Below are 13,216 nucleotides of genomic sequence, written 5' to 3'. Positions count from 1 at the left end.
TCGCTTCCACCGCTAATTTCATGAATTTTATCATTCTTTTTGACTCTTGACCACTATTTTGTAAACTTGGGCAATTGGGTTTCTATAATAACTTAAAGTTCAACAGTTAATTACTATAATATGTTGTCGGTTTCTGTTAAGCAAGCTTTCCAATAAAATATCAGCCTTTTAAAAATAGGATAAAGATTAGGGAAGTCGTGAAAGTTGGAACTCGGATTCAACAAAAGGTCACACTTAACCTCTCAACCCATATTGTCTTTGTATGAAGACATTGGCCAGAAATGGGTGCATTTTCACTAGTTTTAAAGATTCATAACAATTTATAACATATCGACTATATATCTCTATACAGTATATCGACTTATCGTTTGATAAATTAAATGGACACGATCGATTTTTACGGACTTGATACATTGTCATTTACATGCACGTTTGCTCACGCAGCAATCCGATGGCGAGTTGGACGGCTCCACTCGAAAGTGTCCTGCTACTAGTCTAGCATGTATTAGCCGCTAGGTGGCTCCGTCCAATATTCCACAGCCTTGCTCCATGCCCTGCCGATTAAATTGTCTGGCCAGGTAATCAGTCTGACTCTACGTTTAATATAACGAGTCCTGATTTAGCCTGTTATTTACATTGTCTAAGCACAAGTGCAGGTTCACTGGAATGTGATTCAGTAGTATCAAAATATTTATTACATCCATCCATTTTCTGAACCACTTATCCTCTCGAGGGTCGCCAGTGTGCTGGAGCCTATCCCAGCTGACTCTGGGCAAGAGGCGCGTTACACCCTGAACGGGTCGCCAGCCAATCGCAGGGCACATATAAACAAACAACCATTCAAACTCACATTCACACCTACGGGTAATTTAGAGTCTTCAATTAACCTTCCGTGCATGTTTTTGGAATATGGGAGGAAACCAGAGTACCCGGAGAAAAACCCACACGGGCACGGGGAGAACATGCAAACTCCACACAGGCGAGGCCGGATTTGAACCCGGAACCTCAGAATTTTGAGGCAGATGTGCTATGCAGTCGGCCACCGTGCCGCCCATATTTATTACAATTCTTTATTTTTAAAAGGACTTGGTAAAAGGATTTTTGTTATTAAATATATCTGTCAATATAAACTGACACGACCACGGCTAGTGCCACAAAGGTCTGTGATACAACATAACAAACCCAATATGCCTCTGTGTAATGAATTTCTTTTTTTTTTTTTAAATGCCAAGTGACCAAAAATAAATGTTATTAAAGCATTTAAATCAAAATGACACACAAAAGCAAACATCTTGTCATAATTATCAGTATTGTGTCTTGTATTTACCTTGAGGTCCTCATATGTGTCAGCTGTAAGCTTGGTGCTGTTCATGTTCAGACTACACAAACTCTTCATGGCTGAAACAAGCACACAAACAGGAATTTGTTGAATGGTTAATAAATGTATTTACAAATACTCTCATTGATTTCTTGGAACAATGGATTGTTATAATGTATGAGTTATTTTATGTGTGAGCGAGTGTGTGTGTTTTCTTACAGCTCAGAGCCAGTAAACCAGCATCAGTGACAGGGGTCTCACACAGGTTCAACACCTGAAGGCAGGCCAGGTGCTCTGACAACAACCGCAGTCCTGCATCCCCAAACTGTGGAAAGACATTGGGTGGATTTAATTCTGAAATGTCTTAATTTGGTTTATTACACAATGAAAGTCCGTAATATTTAGGGTGCCAACTTGTCAAATGCCACTTCAAGAAAATAAAAGAACTATTGATTTTTATACCAGAGAATATTAAGTGGCTGGGGTGAGACCAGAAGTCCTTTTAGGGTTGCACATAACTCTTAATGTGCACAAACTATACATTTAGAAATTAAGGGCACCTACCCACTATAACTCTAAACTGTTGACAATTCCAGTAGTAGTGGAACTAACAAATACAAATTTAACGTACCATCTTTTGCAATTAAGGTAACACGTTTACAAAGTACATGATTCCTACACATCTGTGTTACTACTATTCTGATTGCAGAAATTTAGCTTAGCAACACTAGCAGCCTGATTTAATAAAGGTTTGAGCGTGCAAAAACAGGTTCAAATTGCAGCGAGAGAACTTTTCTACTGTGTCAACGTTTACGAAATTCCAACAGAAATTACAGCGCCATAACGTCTATTCAGCAATGCAATTATAAGGGCTGACTTAGAACTAGACTTTACACCGATTTTATTGGGCTGATGGTATCGGACGATATTTAGCATTTTATGCTGATCGGCTTTAATGTCATAATTCGCTAATCCTATCAATGACGTCATTTACTCCGCGTCGCCATCATGCACACATATTTGAATACAAAAGCTAGTTATTTTTAGCCTTGTTGCGTGTCTTTTGACGTAGTATTGGAAATATCTGACGGCCAATAAAGTTATTAAAAAAATAAAAACGGCGGTGTGGAACAGACAACACGTCTGAGACAGACAACACGTAATGCCCGGATCAGACTACAAGACAAATTTGCTCTTTCACGATTGCACTATGTCAGACTACTGCAATAAAATCTTGTATTCCGAAACCACCGCATCCCGTTTTTTACGATCATTGGGCTTTATATTGTCAACTCAAATGCGACCGGATACACTCATTACCGTGGCGACGACAACGAGAGTGGCGCACGCCGACTGTATTCTAAGGACAAAATGGGGAAAAACGTATGTTGGTGGTCACTGGTGCTCAGGACAGGAGAGGACGTTCGTTTAAGGCTTGCTTGAGGTATGTTCACGTACTTTGAATACGATACGGCTCACAAGCAGGCAACAAAACGTTATGTAGCCTAGCAAGCTAGTGGTACCACGAACGGCTGGACGTAAACATGCCGCCGTTCTGTCGAATCATGCTCTAACGTTTCAGTGTGGGTGAAGTAATTTAATTAAAAATAAAGTAATTTAATTACAGTAAGTTAGCACCCGTTATTTCTATTAGAATACACGATCTGACTCGAGCAGTGATTTCCAACCTTTATGGAGCCAAGGAACATATTTTACAATTGAAAAATCACACGGCATACCAACAAACAAAAATGTCACAAAAAGTGGATACATTAATTGCTGTATTTACTTCCTGCCATCTAATAGAAGACCATTAATTTGTTCTGTCTGTCACTATGCCTCACTGACATGAACAGATGAACAACGATACATTATTTATTGTAAATATTTTTTGGAGCAATTAAGTATATACAGTAAATGAACAGGTTATTTTAATAGACACATTCCTCCATCTTGTAATCGGATCGGTTATTGTTTTTTTTCAACCCAAAAATCCTGATCGTGTCAAGCCTACTTAGAACACAACAACTTAGAACACAACAAGGAACCATACCATATCATAGGACTGGGTATTGTTAAGAAACTCTCTATTTGATTCTTTAGTTTGTGATTTAATTCGATTTTGATTCTTTAGGTTGTGATTGGAGTCAATATTTATTAAATATTATATTTATTTATAAAAATTCTTTATCGATTCAGTAACAAGTACAAATACACAAATAATTACCTGACATTTTCAGGCCCATGTGAACATATGTGGTATGTCACCTCATATTTTTGAGCAAAACAACTGAAAATAAAAATGTTGATAACTTTCTGTGCATATGAGTACAAAAGTAAATAACACAGACAGTTATGTACGAACACTGAAAAAGTAAAGTGCATGTAAAAGAAATTCTGCCTGGCACAGTTTATTAAAAAAAAACAACCTTGCTATACACAATTATTTCCTTTGTTCCAGATTTACAGGGGAATCCAAAATGACCCAAAATGTCTGATTTTAAAGTTGAACGCGCACCCCACTGATACGGAGGTGATTCAGACGATTTCTGAATTGATACTGAATTGGTATGACAAAATTCCTTTCAGCTCCGCATTCCCATGCATCTGGGGGTCACATCGGCGCGCTGTGAGCATTGGTGCTACAGTGGCCAACACAACGTTCCTGTACACTTCAAACCTTATAACACCCTGAGACAAGGGCTGGTACACACCAAAGACCGTACACCCAATACCCAGAAGAGCAATCTGGTGTATGCGGTCAAGTGCAGTGAGGAATGCACAGATACATAGAGTACATTGGGGAAACCAAGCAACCACTTAGCAGACACATGGCACAACACAGATGCGCAAACTTGTCATGTCAAGACTCAGCTGTCTACCTGCAACTCCAAGATAAACAGTACTCTTTTAAGGACAAAAATGTGGATATTCTGGAAAGGGAAGACAGATGCTTTGAAAGAGAAGCGAGAGAGGCCATCCATGTGAAGGTGGAAAGACCATTCCATAACAGTGCTTTCGTCCATTCCAAAAAAAACTCAATAATTCTGCCTCCAACAAATAACACAAAAACATCGAGACTGAATGGAATATTAATGAGGGGGTTTCCACCTAATGAGTTCTTGACAGATAGTGGCCTCTCTGCCAGGCATCCTAACGACTGTCGTTTTGCATTCCAAAAGAATGATACCATTTGTGATTTGGGGTGTGCCTACACTTGATAAATAGTTCTGTTTCTCCACAGCAAGTCAGCCTAGTGTGTCTGAACTAAGCCTCGTTGCATGAACTGATGAAGCCTGCTTGGATGAGATGGGAAACGTCTTCCAAGACGAACAGAACAGTCCAGTTGCGATCAATTCAATGCCCTGAAAAGTTTTGTTAATATAGGCTAAAAGATAAACGTTATCGGCATCCACCCAATGAGAGGTAGTGTGAACTAGGAAGAAACAAAGGTCAGACTTCTGGTCAAGAAATGTTGATGGCAAACTTTATGAAATATAATAGCAGCCTGCTTAGTCCAAGCATTAATATCAGCTAGAGTTGACTACATTTAGCTAATCTTAGTTAACCTTACCACAACACAAAACCAAGCAAACCCGCAAAAACTAGCCTATTATAATTACGTCGTTTTTTTAATCAGGTCAGGCAAGTGTCAGTTTCTCATTTACAATGTCGACCTGGGAGATGAGATGCGAAGCGCCAACCCTTTGGTCAGTGGATGATGATTTTAAAGGCAATGTTGCACAGTATGTATCACCCCTGTTAAATAAACATTAATGTAATGTTAATTTTAGTGTCATTATTTATTTATAAAGTAACACACACACACACACACACACAAAGCAGGTAAATGTTTGTTTTCCAACATCAAAAACCTGATGGTCCATTGCTTGTAGATACACATCCAGTACCTGTATATTCTCTGCCTGTGTTTCACACTCTTCTTGGATCTCTCTCAGGATCTTCAACTGTCTGTGTCCTCTCTCTGAAAAAACAGTCTCTCAAGTCCTCTGGCTGTCTCCCTGTGGCGCTGTCAACTTGCTTCACTTCAGCTCTCTCAACACCATCATCTGGCTCTGTCTCACTCTCTGCCTCATTGTTATTCAATTTTAAGGAAGAGAAATCGGACATAATCTCCTTTCTCGCTTCATTTTCAACTATATACAAAAAGCAATGGAGAGGAATATACAACATTTCAACAATCCAGTCTATAAATAACATGTATTATAATAGGCTACTTCTGCAGGCTTGCTTTGTTTTGTGTTGTGATGACGTCACACATTCATCTGTGCCCCTCTGACAAAACCCCTGGCCCCAGCCATGCCCCCTTAGTAAAATTGATCTAGGACTGCCACTGGGGTGTTGGCCTCTCTCAGAGCACTTTAGCAAGTGTATTTCCCCAGTTTTAAATGGAATATTACGCAGGATGGACACATACTGCACCTGTATTGTATATCCAATTACCACGCACTCAGTGCGAGTTAAATCAAACAAAGCATGGCTTTCTTCAGGTTGCTGACTTCCCCCTAAATTATCGATTTATTGTGTGTAACTTATTAACATTTTTGTCTTCTCCTTACTACTTCCGTTTTATTATTTTTTATTACAGTTAAGGCAGCTCTGTTAACTTTCTCCTTTATTTGTACTCCCGCAATGATAACAAAATGATGTGTTGTCACTGTAATACACCGAAGCAAAGTTAATAAAATACATGCGAACTACTCAACAAGTAGGTTGTCGCTTAATGATGTTCAGTCCATTTACTTGCATTGAGACAGATCGGTCACATCAAGTAGGGCAAACGCACTGACGTATCATTAATTGATCCATTCCGTCGTACAGGTGGAAACATTGAAAATGAAATGTCACACCTTGCGTGTGTGTGAGTGTGCATGGGAAATGCAGTTCTTGAGAAACATTGCTCTTATCAAAGAAACATAATTCTAAACAAGAAAAAAGTGACAAAAACGCACACATGACATGGGTGGCCAATGGGTTGGCCAGGTTTCAGTCTAGGGTGGGGGCTGAGAAAGCCCACTAATGATCGGCTCTGCAAATGGAGATGTGAAGACTAACGATGTTAAACATACTGTATTTGTAAAGACCCCTTATGAAGAAGACACATTATGAGTTTGATTTAATGTAGTAATTGTGTACCTGAGTGGACCACAGGTTAAGTTGTTTGAGCGAAGGCAGCTTGATGAGCTGCTCGGCACAGGCACTGGTGACATTGGTAAAGGCCAGGCTGAGATTCTCCAAGTTCCCAAAAGAACCCGAACTCAACAGGCGAGCCAAGTCTGCATCCTAAAACGTAACAAAAGGTATATTAATTGAGCTTAATGGATAGGTGAGGACAGAGAGGGGCGAAGAAGAAAGAATCTGTAGCTCATCACTGTTATCTCACCGTGGATTTGGAGGGAAGAGTCAGGCGGGTGGGGCCTCCTTTTCTTTGCTGAGGAGAAGACAGGAAAATAAGATGGCGTCAATGCACATCGCCGTGCAGGAACATTTTCGGACAGCAGATGGTGTGTGTGAGTAATTTTATGCATTCAATGTTCATGTACGGAAGTTGACACTTGAGTAAGGGGTGTATCGTATGAAAAAGTGTCGTGTTTGACATAAAAAAAGGTTTATTTACAAATCAGTCACAAACTTGTAAAATATACTCAATGTTGGACTTTTTGAGACTTGCTTCAAAATCTACAATTGCACAGAAGCATGCACCTGTTTAGAAGAGCAAACAATATAAAGGCATAGTCCAGCTCAGTTGTTTTACTACACTAAATAGTAGTGTCAAAATCACCGGTGAGGTATTTTAGACTCTTCAATAGTACATTATATCCCATTGAACCTTTAGGGTGGGTGATATGGTGAGTCACTAGAACAAATAATCTATTAAGATCTCCACTCAATGAAAGCACCTGATTGTCAGTAAAAGAAATAAAGGTCAGTCAGTGAAACTTTGACCTTTTAGGATGTGGTCAACTTTTAGCAGAAGACAAAACTTGAATTAGTGAGTGTACCACTACACCATTAGTGACCGCATTTAACAATTGTACTACTTATTTCTTATTGTTTATTGTTTACTTTTTTTTTTGCTGTTGCTGCATGTTATCACTTCATCTCTAGTCTAGTTTACTTGCGTTTGTCACTGGGAATCTAGCATCCAAGATTTCAGCTCAGAAGTTTAAAAGTTGCGGCACGGTGGCCGACTGCTTAGAGCGTCAGCCTCACAGTTCTGAGGTGCGGGGTTCAATCCCCGTCCCCGCCTGTGTGGAGTTTGCATGTTCTCCCCGTGCCTGCGTGGGTTTTCTCCGGGCACTCCGGTTTCCTCCCACATCCCAAAAACATGCATTAATTGGAGACTCTAAATTGCCCGTAGGCATGACTGTGAGTGCAAATGGTTGTTTGTTTCTATGTGCCCTGCGATTGGCTGGCAACCAGTTCAGGGTGTACCCCGCCTCCTGCCCGATGACAGCTGGGATAGGCTCCAGCACGCCCGCGACCCTAGTGAGGAGAAGCGGCTCAGAAAATGGATGGATGGAAGTTTAAAAGTACAGCGTGGCACCAAAAGGCCCAACAGTGTGTTAATTTAAAGTAGAATAAAACAGACCAAGACATGTCTTGTAAAATTGACAGACCACAGAAAGGAGTCTGAAAATGAATGCCTGTAAATTAATAATGAAAAAAAATCATAAAGTATCTGAAATCATGTTTCAAAATAGTCAGGAATTGAGCTTCCAGATACTGTGAGTGTGTCAAAGACATGCCTTCTTTCATGGCTCCTATGAAGGGAAAGGAGAATTCCAACCGACCCAAGTAGCACTGGCTCTTACGGGCAGCAAAGAAGAAGCCTCTGAGCCAGCATAATGAACATACGCCGTGCCGCTAGGACAATTATTCCTCCTTTGAAATTCAGCGGAACAATGCGCTTCTGTGGCCGCCAAAGTCTGCGCCATAAGCGGCCACAGCCGCACGATGGGCCCTGGATGAGATTTTTCCCTCCTCCTCCTCGCACCGCGATGTGCAGTCAGCAACTGTGAACCTGACGGCCCTAACGCTGTCGTGCTGGACCACTGGTAGCTTCTCTAACCGTTGTCGGGCTGGCAATGGGCTAGCAATGAGCAGCAAATCCCATCCGGTTCACTGCTGCCTCGCAAAGCAACGGAGCTCAGTGACGTAAACTCTCAGTCAATTGGGTGAGTGAAACAATAAAATACGTCTATGCCAACATTGAGACAGCTAACAAGATAATAAACAGTTGTTTGCCCTGATGGTTTTTAGCGTTTATTTTAGCCTTCAAACCAACGTAAAAAAAAAAAAAAAACATTAACATTGAGCTAAAACTTCACCGAAGCAACTTTACATCACAACGACTTGGGACAAAATTCACATAAACATTGTCTCACAGTATCACAAAGTCTAACCTTGTGCCTCATCGGTGGGTAGGGAAAGGAATCAACATTTTATAGCATTCGGTTCCATCCATTAAAAAAAATATATATTTTTTTAAATCACCGGTGCCGTGTTAATGTTGAGTTCCGGCGCATACCCTTCAAAATAAAAGGCTACAAGCTTAAAACAGAAAGCACAGTTATAAATCATTTGACGTGATGAAACAGTCCCAAATAACTATTTAACTTTACCTATTTAAGTTTTAGTTGAAACATTAATTAATGAATAATAAGTCAATTGGGTTAGTTCCACACACATTGCCTTTTAGTTCATAGGTTTGATATTGATACTGGTCATAAAGAACCTCGAATCAAAGCTTAGCAAAGCTTGCAAAGCTTGACTGTCTGTTGTACTAGAGCGGCTCCAACTACCGGAGACAAATTCCTTGTGTGTTTTGGACATACTTGGCAAATAAAGATGATTCTGATTCTGATTCTGATGTGTGTCTTTATATGCATAAGCAATAGTAACTCACCAGTTCTTTAAGTTCTCGCTGTCGGTCGCAGAGCTGTTCGTACATGCGGCGGCCCACCTGGGTGCTCTCCAGGGTGGAGATGATCTGCAGCTGGGTGTCCTTGTTCTCTATGATGTTGTACTCCAACATTAGACACAGAATCTGGGCACACACAATGAAATGATTTACTAGAATTTGGTCACTAGTGCAGACCTCCACCATGGTCGAACTGTTAATGGAAGTGAAAAAATTGTTGGAGCAATGTGGTTGTGTTAATTTGTTCATCTATATCAGGGGTCGACAACCCAAAATGTTGAAAGAGCCATCCATCCATCCATTTTCCGTACCGCTTATCCTCACTAGGGTCACAGGCTGCTGGAGACTATCCCAGCTATCTTCGGGCGAGAGGCGGGGTAAACCCTGAACTGGTCGCCAGCCTATCGCAGGGCACATCTAAGCAAAAAACCATTTGTGCACACATTCACACCAATGGGCAACTTAGAGTCATCAATCAACCTACCATGCATGTTTTTGGGATGTGGGAGGAAACCGGAGTGCCCGGAGAAAACCCACGCAGCCACGGGGAGAAGATGCAAACTCCACACAGGCGGGGTCGGGATTTGAACCCCGGTCCTCAGAACTGTGAGGCAGATGTGCTAAACAGTCAACCACCGTGCTGCCTGAAAGAGCCAGCCATCCATCCATTTCCTGAGCCGCTTATCCTCACAAGGGTCACGGGAGTGCTGGAGCCTATCCCAGCTATCATCGGGCAGGAGGCGGCGTACACCCTGAACTGGTCGCCAGCCAATCGCAGGACACATATAAAAAAACAACCATTCGCACTCACATTCACACCTATGGGCAATTTAGAGTCTTCAATCAACCTACCATGCATGTTTTTGGGATGTGGGAGGAAACCAGAGTGCCCGGAGAAAACCCACGCCGGCACGGGGAGAACATGCAAACTCCACACAGGCAGAGCCCCGGTCCTCAGAACTGTGAGGCAGACGCTCTAACCAGTCGGCCACCGTGAAAGAGCCATATTTGACCAAAGAAAAACCACAAACAAATCTGTCTGGAGCCGCAAAAATATAAAAGCCTTTATAAGGCTTATAATGAAGGCAACACATGCTGTAAGTGTCTATATTAGCCTACTATCCAAATGAATAATGAGCATTCATGATTGTTTATTTTTCCTGCAACGCATCCTGGAGAGAATGAAGCACCACGTGACTACTCTGCTGTACGATGGTGTTTTAAGTTTAACTTCCATTATTGGTGTGTTATATTTCGTTGCATTGATGAAATTATAGAAATATGATACAGAAAACAGATTTTTTATGTCACTTTTATTTTGAGGATTCAAAAAAAAAAAAGGTAATAAAATCAATCCTCAATAATACAAACAATCCTCCTTTCTTTCCCCCTTATCTGGGCAACAGACAGAGTGTAATAAAACGCAACCTGCAATTCTAAAAATAAAACAGCAGCCTTTTAAAACGGTAAAGTACATAAAATTTAAATAATACAGTTTAAGTTTGTTTTCTGTGCATTATCCTCTTCTCTTTAGTGTTCTACAAATGCTAAGTAAGTCAGCACAAAGTAAAAATAGCATCCTCTTCTCTTTTGACACGCACAATACAACGCAGCCATCCTCGGACCTGAGCAAAAAAACACAATAATATCCCTATGTGTCATTCCAAATATATACTGTCAAAAATCAGAAACCACTTGATAAAAATAGACACTTTGTTGCTAAATATGTGCCTATGACAGAATTGTGTTCTTACACGTTTAATGTGACTTCTGTTTTCGGACATCACTGGACAGTTTCTCAACATCGGGCATGTAAGATGTAACTTTAATCTTGACACGTGACTGCAAGATCTCATCTGTGAGGCAGTTGCGGTATTTGGATGTTCATGTTTGAGAATATCGCTCCATTCGTGGCTTTGGGCAAGCTGGGCTTTCTGGCGAGTGACATTTTCAAGCTCGGCTGTCAGACTTTTGAATTTGGACACCCATAAATCTTTGTCAGCTATATCAGCCATTTCATTTGGAGGTCAGCTTGATTTACTCCTGGGAATGTGTTCAACAAGGACAGCTAGCATGCCTTCCCTGGAAATGTCTTTCCACATGACTCTTTTTGTTATTTGACAACTTCTCATTGGAAAGCAGACATGCAGGCAAACCTTCAGCGTCGGCAATGAAAGCAAATGATTCGGTCGAAGAACTGTTGAATCCTCTGTTCTCCTATTTATCCCACACATTTTTACAGCATTGGAAAACGTTAGGAATGTTTGTGTCATGTTTGTCGTCCTACAGAAACCACATTAAAACAAAAAATATATTTTTCTCCCCCATCTTTTTTCCATTTTCATACATTTTTCAAAAAGCTCCAGGAGCCACTAGGGCGGCGCTAAAGAGCCGCATTAGGCACGAGAGCCGCGGGTTGCCGACCCCCGATCTATATGGTCACATCCATCACACTTTTACTTTGGGCATTTCAAAAATGTTTACACTAGCAGAAAGGTTCTCTCCACCGCCTTTCATTTTGCATGCGCTCTACTGGCACCACTTTGCATGGTGGTTTGCACCTGCCTTTCAGACATGCTATTTAAAGATGCAAAAGAAGCCAATGCAATTGGTCTCAACTTTAACAAATCACATTGCGTACTCTAAATTAATCTATTTTTTTATTCTACTACTACCAAATAAACTGCACGGCATTTTAGCGCATTTGGCAGACGTAATCCTGGTTCCGGTTGGTTAGTCGATCATCTTCTACATCTGTTTGCATGCGCTTTCAAGTTTGTGCAATAAAGTTTGCGCACGTTTTTGCACGCTCAAACCTTAAGTAAATCAGGCAGTGAGGGTCCAAACTGGTGTCTTCCTGATATCCATCACAGCCACAAGGTGGCTGCCCATAAATCAATTGGTTCTGAACAAATTGACTTCTGCATGCATAATGAGTTGAAATAATGTAAAGAAAATCGGATGCAGTTATGGTGACAGCGATGCCATGACATAATCTCACCTACTAAGCATCCAAACAGATTCCTCTGACAACATCCCTCTTGCGATTATAGCCACAAGGCTCATCATATATGTAAGGTATTGGGGGGTTTCTAAGAGTTTCTCTGATGTATTAGAAAGAAGGCAACAGCAGCTCGCTGCATTCATAAATACACATCATTTCTGATTTCCAACCAATTTCAATTACTATGAACTATTGGCAAAAAAATTATTTCCACACTGGTAAAATAAACAAAAAATAAAGCTACTCTTACCAAAAACAACACTCAAATAAAAAATGCCTTGACAACAAGTTAAACAGCTAAACAATAATTAAGCACTTAAACTACCCATTCCAACTAGTCACCAGCAATATTTCTAGCTCATTATTATTCATTATCATTAAATGTGAGGAGATCACAGAGACAAAAACCAATGCTGGACAACTAAGAATACACTCAAAAGTTGTTGATGTCATATTTATCGTGTCTTATATTGTGCTTTTTTTTAATTCATTGCATATCTTAATATCTTACAGGAAAACTTGAACCCTTACATTTCTCTTAACCAGGGAAAAAAGGGCCATTCTCACTCTGTAGCTGGATAATGTTGGCTTGCACGAGGAAATCCACAAAGAAATTGTGAGTTCAAGCCATCCTCCTGACTTCTTACTAACTCTACTGTCAGGGTACTAGTTTGCAAGCAGAGGGAGAAGTTAATTGTAGTGAATAGATCCTGTTTTTATTTGTAATTGGGTCAACCGGCAAGCATTTAATTGTGTAAATAGATTTTTGAATCTAAATTGTTGCAAAATTGAGGAACAAATTCACTACAATGGCAATCAATAGAGTGCAGACCTCTGAGGCAAAGCAAAACAATCCTCAAGATGTCATTCTGACTTGTTTTGAAACAACTCTTCCAAACCAGTAGTTTTTTGTTTTGTTTTGATTTATTGCAACATGCCCAGTTGTTGA

The 13,216-nt window shown here is 40.5% G+C and overlaps 1 protein-coding gene across 1 annotated transcript in view; it reads right to left on the bottom strand.

Moving 5' to 3' along the window:
- The window catches only part of cmip (c-Maf inducing protein), a 75,054-nt gene that overhangs the window by 4,422 nt on the left and 57,416 nt on the right, over positions 1-13,216 (bottom strand). The window contains exons 16-20 of the mRNA XM_061677441.1: positions 9,249-9,389; positions 6,723-6,770; positions 6,476-6,622; positions 1,538-1,643; positions 1,328-1,398 (exon numbers count right to left, since the gene is read on the bottom strand). Coding sequence (XP_061533425.1) covers positions 1,328-1,398; positions 1,538-1,643; positions 6,476-6,622; positions 6,723-6,770; positions 9,249-9,389 — 513 coding nt within the window. The remainder of the gene's footprint in view (positions 1-1,327; positions 1,399-1,537; positions 1,644-6,475; positions 6,623-6,722; positions 6,771-9,248; positions 9,390-13,216) is intronic.

The sequence above is a fragment of the Phycodurus eques genome, chromosome 5 (genome assembly GCF_024500275.1).
Source record: "Phycodurus eques isolate BA_2022a chromosome 5, UOR_Pequ_1.1, whole genome shotgun sequence".
Lineage (NCBI taxonomy): Eukaryota > Metazoa > Chordata > Actinopteri > Syngnathiformes > Syngnathidae > Phycodurus > Phycodurus eques.
This window is presented reverse-complemented; position numbering and strand designations above follow the sequence as displayed.